The sequence below is a fragment of the Lissotriton helveticus genome, chromosome 4_1, assembly GCF_964261635.1.
Source record: "Lissotriton helveticus chromosome 4_1, aLisHel1.1, whole genome shotgun sequence".
Taxonomy (NCBI): Eukaryota; Metazoa; Chordata; class Amphibia; order Caudata; family Salamandridae; genus Lissotriton; species Lissotriton helveticus.
Genome location: NC_136063.1, coordinates 2,101,024,816 through 2,101,039,047, shown reverse-complemented (window position 1 = coordinate 2,101,039,047; position 14,232 = coordinate 2,101,024,816). Strand labels below are relative to the sequence as shown.

Genomic DNA, 14,232 nt, shown 5'->3' with positions numbered 1-14,232 from the left:
TATATGTTATTTTACTATTTTTGAAAGTTAAGGCAATTAGATTATATATTTATTTATATATATATATATATATATATATTCTCAAGCAATTGAAAAAAGACACCGCACTCTTCTCGGATGATTAAAGCAGTTTAATCCAGCTCAGAAAAAACTTCCTTCACCTACGCGTTTCGAACAGTAAATGTTCTTGATCACGTGCGTGCACAAAGCAGCAGGCACTGCGCGGTGCCTGCCGCTTTATGCATGCAAATGCGATGCATGCATTTTTCACCTTGCGGCGGGTGCCGCAATGTTAATGATAGAGGATGTGACCGCCACCCTGGCGGTCACATCCTCTTCTGCTCGGAGGGACCGCCGCTGCCCCTGCGGACGGTCCCTCCTCCTGCTGTTCGAGGCTGCAACCCCTGATTTTAAGGGGCATAGAATTTTTAAAAAAAGTGTAGACTTACACCTCCATATAGTAGTAACTGGACATGAGTAAATATGCACACATATATTTACCTCTGTGAATGGCCCAATTGTGATCTTGTTGGTAAATCAGTTTATTAAGCACAGTGTTATGCATCTTTTCCACATTTCTCTTTTCTTCTACTCTTTTTATCATATTATTTATCAAAACATAGCATTATTTTTTCTCATTTTGTGTGCATTTTAGTATGTCATGCTAAATCATACTGCATCATTAAAATACTTTCACCAAAAACTTTCCGGCATGTCTTTGTCCCTCTCGTGAAGCATAGCCTATTTACTGTATTCTTCCATGAGTGCTCGCTTCCTGTAAAAAAGACCTTTACATTTTGTTCTTATCTTGTCTTATTTGCTGTGCATTCAAAGACAAATGTCAAATGTCAGTCTCTGAATTCCATGGGAGCTTGGTGTTTACTTTTCATTCTCTGACTTCAGAGTGAGAGGACTTATCTGACAATCTAGGGTTGTGAAAGGAAAGATTTTTTTTCTATAACACAACAAAATTTAAATGTCTGTAAATAAACTGTGCACATGTTTCGGAATATATCATAATTTGGAAAGTACAAATTAAGCACATTTTTGTGTAATTCTCTGCTGGAAGCAAATATTTTAATACGTTCAAATCAAAGCAATACATTAGATGAGGCCATTTCCACACATTGTCGTTTGTGCACTGTATAGGATTATCAATACAACTGTACTTCTGTTCAAATGTAATGGTCATTTCAATTCAAGATGTGTTGTCTGTAAAGAAAGTGCACTACCACACGATGCATACTCCACTGTATGCCGCGTCACACTACTCCGCTCTACTCTACTCCACCCTACGCCACTCTACTGCTTTTCACTCAATGACACTGTACTCCACATCACTCTACTCTATGCCACTCCACACCACATTACTTCACTCTATGACACTTTACACCGCTCTGTGCTATGCCCTTCCACTCTATGCCACTCAGCTCTACGAACCTTCATGCCACTCTACGCCCTTCCACTCTACGACCGCCCACTCTATGATACTCCATGACACTTTATGACTCTCCACTCTACGCCACTATATTCCACAACTCTCTACTCCACTTTATGGCACACAACTCTAGGACACTCTACTCTAGGACGATCTCAGACACTCTACGCCACTCCACTCTACACTACGCTCCTCCACTCTATGCCACTCCTCTCGTCGACCCTTAATGCAATTGTACACCCTTCCACTCTACGATACTCCAGTCTATGACACTCCATGATATGCCTTTCCACTCTACAACACTTTACTCCACTCTGTGTACCTACACGCCACTCTAGTCTCAATTGTATGTAAGTAAATATACACATGTATGTTTACTTTTGTGACTAGGCCATATTGTGATCTTGTTAGTAAATCAGTTTATTAACCATAGTGTTATGCATCTTGTCCACATTTTTCTTTTCTTCTACTGTCCTCATCATGTTAGTTTTCTAAACATATCATTCTTTTTTTCTCATTTTGTCTGCATTTTAGTATGTCATGCGAAATCAGGAACTGTGAGTTGCTAACACAGTAAAATGCCCTCAGGGCACAGTTGTTCTCCTAGAAGCAGTTTTGCTGTGCGAATTCTTTCAAATCCACACGTAGGAGATGTCTGCACTGGGAAATCAAGATTTTACTAAAGAACAAAAACTTTTCATCACCATATTAAAATAGGCTCTAACAAATGTCATTGTAAAGACAGTTTAACTTTAAACATGACTTGTCAGCTGAAGGCAAAGGAAGCAATTTACAATGCCATTTACGCTAGTTGTAGAAGAAAAATGGCAGGGGTTTCTGATTGCTAGTAATTCAGAAAAGTAACTAGCAGCAGTAAACCCACTTATTTTAAACTTAATATTAACTCAAGACGGAAAAATATAATGCAGGAGTAAATCTCATGCGAGATGGAGAGTTTCAAGGTATGATCAGCCTTTAAAATTCATCAACTCGGAGGAGCCAAGATGGCAACCGAGATGGCTGCGTAAAAGCTCGGCTCCGTGAGCCGTCTCACCCCGCGCATACATCCTGGCAACTATCCTGGGCCGTAACGGCATAATTATACAGGCGAAGGATAACTTTCACTTACCGTTCGCTCCCGAGGCTTCTGCTTGCTGCAGACCCGTTGAACTGTCCCCGACTGTTTTGCGGCCTTCACGGTGCTGGGACTGGGGTCTTGAGTGCGAAGAGCGGCCGGCCGTGACTGCAACAACAGCGGCCTCTGGTGATGGTGAGGAGTCGGCCGGAGGGAACTGAAGTCCTGATGGCCGATGGCGACGGTGCCGACCCAGCCCATCTAGTGGAGAACCATGTGGGGAGTGCGATACAGCTGAGTTGAGGGGAGTGCCTGATACTTGGCCCCCATTCCGGTGTTGTATCCGGGCACACTCACGACTTTTCCCGGAGTCAGCGTGCGGCCCCCGGGGAGTGGCGGAGTTTTTATCCTTTTGGTGACTCTCCGCTGGGAACCCTGCCTTGACTTTTGAGATTCCCGCTGTGAATCCTGTCCCTTCCTGGTGTGGGGCCCGATCCCGGGGTGAGGTGGAGAAGGACGAGGCCGGATCAGCTAAGATGGCGGATAGCACCCTCTTACGCACACCTCATCCGGGCAGAGAAGCCGTTGGGCGGGAGAGTCCTGGGATCTGGCGGCACGAGAAAGAGCCCACGTCCAGAGATATATTGGCTGCGTTAACAACTTTGCATATGACCCTGATCCGGGACGCTCGGGATATGGGAAGAAGGATGGCCGCCATTGTTGTCCCGCCGCTCCACATGGGCATGGTTCAATCTCAGGGAAGTGCCGATGTGCCCGCTTCTGCGTCAATGATGACTGTTCCAGCTGCGCCTCCGTTCGTGGAGACGCCAATGGACCCGGTCCTTGCTGCCGCTTTGGATTGCCCTGTTGTATATGTGAGTGACTCGTCGGGGCCCTTATCTGTACGGCGGCTGAAGAAACAACATCACTCCATAGTTTTGGTTGCCCCGGAGGCATTTCAACGACTACCGGATTGTGTGACCTTCTCTTCCTGGCTGGTGAGACTGTATTCGGACTGGGGGATGTTTCCGGTATCGATACTGACACAGACGGATTTCCACCAACCGCATTCGGCTGGGTTTTGGGGGCTACAGTCCCATGGAGTATTGGCGCTGCCCGGTCCGCCCGGATCGGTTGAACCCACCACACAGCTTTGTATGCCGACTACTGGATGGCCGCATGTGGGTACTATTGATAAGAAAGGCCAGGGGTGAGACCGTATAGGACATGGTGGAACGCATTGTTGGCTGACGGCGACTAGAGGGACACTCAACGGGGATGTTATTGATTGTTTTGATGATTATTGCTTACTGTGGCTATATCGACCGTGCTTTTATGATGTAATTGTGCGCGATGGGTGAGGGGGGGCCGGGTGGTTTGCTCGAGGGCCCTTCTCCACCTTTTTCCTTCTTCTTCCTTTTTCAATTATTTTATATTTCGGGTTCTCCTTTAGGGCGATAGGCACGCTGCTGGGGGGGGGGGGTAGGCCGTAGCCTTCTGCAGGGGTGCAGGGTGGGGGGTAGGGGGTTGTTTATTTGTTCTTTCTTTGTCTCTATGGCCCCTTGTCTTTTCTTCTTTTCAGTGTCGTCGTTTTTCATGTTTCCTACAGTCTGTTTTGTTTTAACCACTTGGATGCTAATGACAAGGGTAACTCGTCATGGAGTTCCCATTCATTTCAATGGAATTTACATGCCATCGTTGGACATGGCTTAGCATCCAAGTTTAAGGGATGGGGTGCTGTTCGACATGGCCTGTAGGTGTTGTTTACATTTATCCTGACTCGTATGCCTTGCCCCCCATGTCTTTCAGTGTTTTCGCACTCTTTGCAGACTTCTGTTTCAGGTTGCTGTTGAGGACCATGTATGACCGTATGGCAATTATTCTGATATTTTTTCTTTTTTAATTTTTCTTCACTGTAAAATGAACCCTCTTGAATCCTGCTTATCACGCTATACGCTTGAATACGAGTTATATCCTGGATACTTATCTGACCCCGACTTATGGGCTGCTGTATCTTTTTGTATGGCTTTGCTGAACTTCCGGATTGCCTAGCGGCCGGCCGGGATGGTTGTAGGCCCATGCTTGTATTTATGTGAAGTGATAATAAAGGTTCTCAAAAAAAAAAAAAAAAAATTCATCAACTCCCACAAATATGAGAGTAAGTTTTCCAATCACCAACTCCCCTGAATAGTTTCTTCCCTGGGCGAAAATGTACAGTTGGCAAAAGATGGTCTCAGTCCCTTTCCAGGGTAGGAAGGAATATGTAAAACACCTAAACGTCCTCACAGTTTAGGGGAAGAGGATTCTACTTTCTACATGGATAAAAAAAGAAATAAACTAATCTGTCGTTGCATTGAAGCATGGCTTTCACCACTGTGGAACTGTACATTGCGTACAATTCTGAATAGGGGAAATACCAATGCAGAAAAATAAAAAGTTGCATGACTTTTCCAGTAGTATGCTTGAACGCTTGTGATTGGTGCAGCTTTCAATGCAGTCACATGGAGTGCACATGCCTTTTCATGAAACGCCCAAAAGTAAAAATATTCAACGCTGTATGTGAAAATCTTTTAGTAACAGTCTGTTATCAAGGCTGGAATCATAGATTCAAGGTGCAAAATAATCAGTGAGCATGCATGAGAACCATTCATTTTTTACCTTATGTGATTTTTTTAATGGAATGGGCTGACCAAATTCTTGTCTGTCCATCCTTACATTTAACAAGGGATAAAAGGGAGGACAGGTAGCACCTACCAGATTTAAACTGAGCCTCTTATCCCTGCTTCTTAAGGTGCTTCTGTCCAAATCAACTGTAAGAAAAAGTAGTGAACTGATGAGAAAAACATTAATCCATAGAACAAGCATAGTTGTGGAAAACTCCTATCTACAAGACACATGTCAGGTATCTGCAGATTTCATTTTATCATCCTATAAACTATCCCACCAAAATGGAATACACACACTTATTTAATCAAAAGGTTACGTTAAGATTAAGACCGGTTCTCTTCTCTTGTAAAGTTCCACTAAACACTCAATAAGAGGATAAAATAATTTATATCACTGGGGCTGAGCCTCTTCTTAACACAGAAATACAGTGTACTTGATCTTAGTTTTGAGCTATATTGGTTTATGAGGTCTGCTTGACAAAGAGCCTCAGAGAGTAGAATTCAAAGCCTAGTTTACAAATGTTAATACATTTGGACCCATGACCCCAATTAGAGATACCCTTTCAGGTGGAGTAAAGTTTTAATACAGATGACTACAAAAAAGAAGCTACGGTTTTTACTGCGAAACGTATGGAGAAACAGTATCCCACAACATAATCCAAAAAGCTCATAAGCGAGCCAGAAACAGCCACAGGGAGAACCTCCTTGTGGAACATAGCAAACAAAATAAAGGAGATATTATCTGTGTAAGCAAATAAAGTAATATTTACAGCCAAGTATAAAAAAATCATAATGAAGAATTGGCATATTCTAACATGTACTGAACTGAAGTTTACTAAACTACTTTCTTCTTTCAAACGTAACACTAGTCTTAGAGACCTGTTAGTACATACCAGGCCAAGAAGAAATGCCACAGAGCACCAAAATACCTTATGGGGCCTCCCTAAAGTAAAGGAGCATTCCCCATGTAGACAATGTGCACTGTGCCCCCTGACAAAACACACCACTTCCTTAGATTTGAATTTACAAACACAATGGAAACAGAGGACATGCACTAACGGTAACGCGAACAACAAGATATATCTTATAGAGTAACCAGGTAAACTATGGTACATAGATACGACATCAAGAAAAGTCAGAATCAGTGAACATCACAGCAATGTTCGCTGAAAAAGAGTTTTCCACAAAACTAGCTAAACACTTCCTAGACAAAGGGCATCAGGAGAGTGACCTTTTGTGTACTGTGATTAACGAAGTTATAGTAGGCAATTACATGCAAAAAAACTTTATTAGAACGTGAGCACAGATGGGTGAATAGGCTTGCCACTCACAGAAAGGGTTTCAATGATGAAATCCCATAGAATTAGTTGCACTCCTTATGATTTTGTTAAGTTACAAGACCCACAGTAAGTTCATGTCAAGTCACTGATTTTGTATGGCTTATGTGATAATCCAATGTGCATATTTACCAACTTCAATAAAATGGAGGGTAAAAATATGTTAAAAAATTGTAATTATTCCAAGAAAACCATGTGGGATAATGTTGACTTCTAACACGCTTTTGTCATGGATATACAACTTTTTAAAGAGAAAAATGTCTTCCAAAAAGGACAAAACTGAGATATTTATCCAAATACTGGCTGGTGTTACTTAATGCCCTAGTGTTTTATGATCAATTGATGACCAAAGTATCTGCACTTGCATTGTCAAACCCACTGGTGGAATTTTCTAATACATTTATTTGTGTAAACATTACCTTTCTCACACACTAATTTCAAATATCATAAGCAAGCCCCTTGTTTTGCCTGCATAACAAAACAACCCTTTTGGTTAAGTTGCGGCTCCACTCTCTACTTAGAATTCCCAGACTCCTTGGAGGTACGCTTCCCAGTAATGATGCAATCATGTCATTTACTTGTTCATCACGGGGAGCAGGTTTAAAAAACAGAAGCTGCAAGGCTATCTCTCATGTTGGAGTCGGCAGGAGAGTCCGGCAAGCTGGGTACTGGGCGACACCGTACCCTGGAAGATGTAAGCCAAGTAGTGAAATACCAAACACATTTTGTTCGCTTTCTTTTTAGGTTGAGCCGGGGGCGCGCATGCGCTGCTCTGTGAGGCATGCGATATATGGACTTGAATCTCCACCCATATTTTTCATTGGCTTGTGTCATTGTCCTTTGTAAATGCTGGCATCTTATTTTATAATAGGCTTGTTAGTCCCTCCTTAGTACTGCTTTGTCTTCATTTGTAACCTCCAATGAGTACTGGCCCTTTTACTCCTATTGTTAAACAGTATGTCTGATTTAGTCTGTAAGTACAATTTTCTTTAATGAGTTTCTCCTACTGCAAGCACAACATGCTTTCCTGCAACATTCAGCAAGACATGAGCGCTTTCACTTTCCAAGCAGTCCGGGACAATGGCGCCAATGAAATAAAATAGGTTTCACATTTACAAGAGTTTGAGCTATTGGCATTATAAATAACAGTGCTTTTTATTTATGTGTTAATTATCAATTATCAAAACAGATAAACAAAAGGCATTGTCATTTACAATGCAATAGCTTAAACTCTCGCAAATGCAAGACCTATTGCATTGCAAATGCTTGTTCATTCAGACATTTTAACCCTTATTTAACCTGGCTACTTTTCTCACAGGTTGTTACTGCAGGGGGCATGTCCCTCTACACCCATGTTGCCTTAAAAGTTTCCATAACAGGGTAAGAGATGACTGTTTACATTGTTATGTCATGTGTGTCGTTACACCAGTACATGTTTTAGGTCTCCACGTCTGTACGACATAAATGTCAGTGGCTTGGACACATTTTGCATTTCTGATCACAGCATGAAACCACAAGTGACAAATGAGATATGACTTGGTCTATGCCTCATGATTAGAGGCACGATAAATGTGTGCCACAACAATAGAAATGTATGTGATACTGAATGATCACAAATGGAAAAACAGAAAGGGTTAATTTCACTGTGGATATTGAGTTCACCCAGATGTGTGTATTTGACAAAAAATGCCATGTTTATCCTGACAGAAAACAAGTTTGAACTTTCCTTTAATGAGTGGTCTAGTAAGCCTTTATGTGCATGGATTTGTGTGTTGCATGTGTGTTTGTCCCCCCGCCAATTAGGGAAGTTGCAAGGGTTGTAACAAAATTAAAATATTTTTGACAGAGTAATTTCTATGTCCTGATGAAGCCTTGGACCTCTACAGACCTTATTTTTGGGGCTGAAACATGTTGAAAAACTTGATAGGTTAACAGTAACAATATATCCCTTAATAAACCCCTCCATTTTGGTGTTTTACCCATACCTGAACAACCAATAATAAAAGGGATACCTTGGTTTTTCTAGGTATTTTTAATCTGAGAAGACCCCAGTTGCAATTTATATCAAAGTGCTCCTTGGAATATGGTTGAGCCCATCCCAACATGGTTTTTAGGAACCAGGATGAGATCCGAAGATGAAGCATGCCACTACTAGAGTGGGTGAAGTTCTTATAAAAAAAACAGTTTGGTTTGTTCTCATAACATACGGTGAGACTCATCATCAAAATAACCAATGTGCTTTGTTTGACTATGGTGCGATATCCTTAGATTGTATTGTGTGTGTGGAAGGAAAGTTTTAGTCATAAGGTCTCCACTTGAGAAGGAAACCATGTGTAAATGGCTTCTACTGCTGGCTACTCGCTGCAGTGGAAGCGATGGGAGGGACTACTAAACCGGCAATAAACGGGGAATATCTTGCCATCACTGCACTGAAGCAGTTCACAGCTGACGGACACTCTAACAACAAGAGAAATATCATATATCAACACATCATTGCATGGAGGATGCAGAGACATAACAGAATAACATATTTTTTGTGGTTAAGTTTGAGCTTAGATTGAACAATCTCCCAACAGAGGTGGCAAAAGAAAAACTGTGAATGAATGAAAAAGGTTAAGGGAAAGGTTATTAGAACACAGGCACTGGGTACACAAACATAACATGAAACCCTTTAACTCAAAAATATGTTTTCCCTTAATTATTGCGCCATCAAACTATGAAATTATGTATTAATTTTTTCACAGTTAATGGAAGGTTAAAGTAAACAGAGAAGACTCAATTCTCTGAGCATTTCATTCTACTAAATTGAACTTCGATGAGCAAAAAACGGCCTTTTACGAAGATAACTTTCTAATTCTGTGTCAAAAACTGGTGAGATTTTACCTTCAAAAGGTGATTTTGCGAAAGTGAAAAATCTGCCATTCTGGTGGTATTTCTGCAGGTGTAGATTTAGAGCTGTTGGTGGGTATGTGGCTTTCTTCAGTGGGTTTATCTGTAAAACTAGTAGATCCACACCTCATAACTTTGTATGTAATCACATATGTCTTGGAGGTCATTTCCCACTCTGGAAATACAAAGGAAGCTTCTGTCAAAGGGTTGAGTGGATCTGCATTATGAAAGTGGAGTGGGAATAACCACACTTTATGGTGGATGTAGTGAAAGGAAAAGGGTTTATTTAAAGATCTACTTTTCCCAGTGGAGAAAAATACACATTGGGGTCACATTTCCATTTATTTTATATCTGGTTGATATTCTGCAAACCCACTGTAAATTAAATATATTGAAGTCTTTCTTGAGTATTCTTGGGCTCTTATGTGCATCCCAGGGAAGGCAAAGATTTGTTCCAAACGTAAAAGTAAGCAAATGTACAATGCTTTCAGTGTCCTTAGTGTATCTTCCAACAGCATATTTGCTTCTTCCTTATGAAGTAGACATAGACGTATAACAAATCTCACAAAGGCCTTGTAGGAAACTGGGTTTTGGTTGCAATATCCACCCACATTTTGCCTAATGTCTGGAGCAACCTTGACTGAGAATGTGCTGGGTTCTTGCTAACCAGGTCCCCAGCACCAGTTTTCTTTCCCTAAACTGTATGCTTGTTCCACAATTGGCACAACTTCAGCCCCACTGCAAATCCCTAGTAAATAATACCCCTGTGACCTAGGGAATTGGGACTGAAGAGGGTCCCTCAGGGTTCCAGCACGAATTGTGCTACCCTACGGAACCCCTCACTAAGATCATGCAAATTTCCATTGCAGCATGCATGTCTTGGTGCAGAAAAATCTGAAGAATCGACATGGCACACATTACTGAGTGCCATGCCTGACAGCACTACGCGTATTATAGGTAAGTCATCCCTACAGCAGGCCTTACAGCCCTTGCAGAAAAATCTGAAGAATCGACATGGCACACATTACTGAGTGCCATGCCTGACAGCACTACGCGCATTATAGGTAAGTCATCCCTACAGCAGGCCTTACAGCCCTAAGGCAGGGTGCACTATACACATGTGAGGGCATATCTGCGACACTGGATATGTCCCGGTGATATCTAAGTTCACCCTTGGATATAACCAGTGTACAAGGAAGCCATAACGAGTACATGGGCCTGACTTCCATCATTATGAGTCCCCCAGCTGCATATTGGCTTCACTGTACTCCAAGGTGTTTGTACCAAACACCTCTTCTTAATAAACTTACACTGATGCCAGTGCTAGATTTATTAATAAGTGAACGCAGAGGGCACCTTAGAGGTGCCCACTGAAAAACTACCAACTACAAGTCTATTGGCTGACTGGTCTCGACCAGCCTGCCACCATAGACATGTTTCTGGCCTCCTGGGGTAAGAGTCTTTGCTCTCAGAGGCTGGAAACAAATCCTGCTCTGGGTGAAGGTGTTCACACCTAGTCCAAACAGGAACTGCCTTCCAGGGCAGGAAACTTCAAAGGCCATGCCACCTTTGAAATGAGACCCAGGCCTCTTCAGGCAATGGAAGATGTCAACGCCACTGTCCTGTCCCCACTTTTTGGCAGGAGGACAAGAGGGGAAATTAGTTAGGTTAGGAAGTGTGCCCACACACAGCCAGCACCACACCTAAGGTGGGGCAGCTGATATGGACCCCACGTATTAGAATCCTCCATATTGTGTTGGAGAGACTTAGCCAATTAGGGTCAGAGGTATGCCCATTTTCCACAAGAAGTGGTCATAGAGAGGGTGTAGTCGCCCTGTAGGTAGGTAGCTCATTGACTACTACCCGGTACTCCCCTTAAAGCCCCTAATTTTAGTATTGAGGTGGCACCCCTCGACCCTGAATTTCAGATTCAATGGACCTAAATAAGAAAAGGACAAAGAAGAGCTGCTGAACACAAGAGCTGACTGCCTGCTATGGACTTCTGGCGTGAAACCCTGCCTGCCCCTTCAGGTCTCGACAATCGAGATGAACTCTCTCGTTCTGCTGCTGTGTGGCTTCTAAGAACCCCAGAGGACCACCAGCTCTTCACTAATCGCCTAAGAACTCCCTTGGAGTAGAGGAACTACTCCCCTGCAGGCCAACTGGTGCAGCAATTGACCAGAAAGAGGAACTCATGCTCTAGAAGGTCAGAGCTGTCTCCCCACCAAGTGTGGAGGCACCAGGACCAACTAGATCCGTGCATCACCAATCCCCAAGGTTCCACATGCCCTGCAAAAAAGACAAGCTGTAAGAGGCCAGTCGGAACTTTATCTGTCCAAGAAGCAAGCACCCATCAAGGGATGTCAGCACCCCTAAGACTCACTCTGTGAGTGGCCCAGTAGTCCTGAAATCGTCCCCCCCAAGTTGTTTGCCACTGACCGCGAGGAGCACCTTTATGCATCAAGCCCTGCCGACCTACCTGCTCCGCACCCAGCTCCCCCAACCTGGGGAACGACGAACTGGCTGTGCTCCCATGTCCGTAAGGCCCTTGCGACCACAGCCCCTGTTTGGGAGCCCTCGGTCATGCCCACAAGTCCCCTTGTGCAGCTTGTTTCCAGGTGTCTGCCCCTTCCCTGTAGCGCACCAGTTACCCTGCTCCCAGCGGACTCTGCGCCGATCCCAATAAACTACCGGTAGTGCTTTGAACATTGGCCTTCTACCACTCCGAACTCCGAAGGTGAACCCTTGAATCCAACTGCACTTACCTATATTGCATTTTCAACTTTCCTTCAATAGGAATGCATTGTGCGTAAAGACGCACAAAGTAAAAGCTTAATCTTCTTGTACAATTTATAATGGCAAAAGTTCTTACCTTTGAACAAAGTTCTTGGTTTGAAAATATATATAAAAAGACTTGTTATCTTTCTAAATTGGTCTCAGATATATTCTTTGAGTGTGTTACTAATTTATTGCCTCTGTGAGTACAACAAATGCTTAGCACTACCCTCTGATAAGCCTAACTGCTTGCCCATACTACCACAAAAGAGAGCTATAGTATTATCTTCTTTAGCCTCTGTGAACCAATTAAGGACCCACTGGACTTTCTGAACTGTGTACTTCGTTTAAATACAGTATATAGAGAACCAACTTCCTACAAGAGATATTGGGCCAGATGCATCAAAGGGTTTTCCCCATTCTGTATCTATGGGAAAATGTGTTCATGCATATGGCGCATTGTACAGTCTATCACATCAGTCCAGCAGCCACAAGTGAAGGACATTTGTAGAGCACAAACCTTACCCACCTTCCCTCTCAACAGTCTTCCTGCCCGTCTCGCCCCTCCATATTCTCTAATGCCACTGCTTGATCCACTGGACTCAGAGATTGACTCTACTCCCATTCCCTGTTAATCCTTATGCGAGAAGATTGCAGACATAGCCATCATCCATCAAAGAATTCTCAGTAACTACAAAATCCATCCTCAATTGTATTGCTACTATCTTTCAACCCTGCATCTAGGGATGACTTCTCCATCTCACAAAAGGCTGCAGTGTTTCAGCCTCACGGCATTCCCATGCCCAGCCCATATATTTAAGGACATCCTGATGAACAGCTCAGCTGCTAGCCCTGTCAGGGCAATTACCTGCCACAGAAATGTTGCATAGCCCTGGAAGAACTCGAGACCTGTGTACACCAGACCCCTTCTGAAGAAGTCAGACTCTGACCCACCTCACCAAGCTATTAGCCATTCTGCAATGGACCTCTCCTAGGCAAACAGACTGAAAGAGCTGTCTATGTTCAATTATCACACTGAACTGAACAGAATAACCTTCTCTCTCAACATCCACATAGAATTCTGTCGAGGTACACCAGGCTTTGTACTAATTGCAACATGGAATACCAACATGCCAAATCACTCTTAGGTCTTTTGCCACCTTTGATAGGGTGAACCCTCCTATTCTACTATAGAAACTAGAATTGAGTTTCATTCAAATGCACCAATTCTCAACTGAACTGATTCCTCCCTAACTGATCCCTCATTCTGTCTCTCCCTCCTTTTTACTGTGACCTTGTTTCATCAAATATAAGAGTTATTCATTGGCTTTGGGCTCTGTCCCTTCATCCTTTAAATCTGCCATTGTTTTTCCAATCCTTAAAAAAAACGGTTTGGATCCCACTTCCCCTTCCAATTTCAGGCCCATTTCCCTCCTTCCTTACTTGGGCAAAATCCTGGAGAGCCATATCACATCTTGCCTGTCCAACTATATCGAGGAGAACCTCCTTCTGGCCTCCCATCAGGCAGGCTTTCGCCCAGGCCACTCCACGGAGTCAGTGATCATCGCGGTCTTGGACGAACTTAAAGGGAAAGCAGACATCAACCATCCCCAGGCCTTGGTCCTCCTCGATTTGTCCGCTGCGTTTGACACGGTCGATCACTCTATCCTTCTTGGCCGTGTCAGCGCAGCGGGCATCCGGGGCGCCGCCTTTTCTTGGCTTGCGTCCTTTCTTCAGGGCAGGACTCAAGCAGTCCACCTATCAGGCTTTTCGCCCCCCCCCCCCGCTTGATCACCTGCGGGGTCCCCCAAGGCTCTTCACTTTCTCCCCTCCTTTTCAATCTGTATATCTACCCTCTTATTACTTCACTTCTCAAGCTGGGGGTATCTGTATACAACTATGCGGATGACCTCCAGCTAGTCTTCGATCTCTCTTCTCCCTCTGTGTCACTTCCTAAGTTCTGCTCCACCTTAGTTTTTATATCTGAATGGATGAGCTCCAATCATTTGAAGCTCAATCCGGACAAGACGGAGCTTGTCCTCACAGGTGGCC

At 43.4% G+C, this 14,232-nt stretch overlaps 1 protein-coding gene across 3 annotated transcripts in view; it reads right to left on the bottom strand.

Annotated features, from left to right (window-relative positions):
- Positions 1-14,232, bottom strand: part of GAB3 (GRB2 associated binding protein 3) — a 489,597-nt gene that overhangs the window by 43,855 nt on the left and 431,510 nt on the right. For all 3 annotated transcript variants that reach the window (XM_078688765.1, XM_078688763.1, XM_078688764.1), the window contains exon 5: positions 5,268-5,323. In XM_078688765.1, the coding sequence (XP_078544891.1) occupies positions 5,268-5,323 (56 nt within the window). The remainder of the gene's footprint in view (positions 1-5,267; positions 5,324-14,232) is intronic.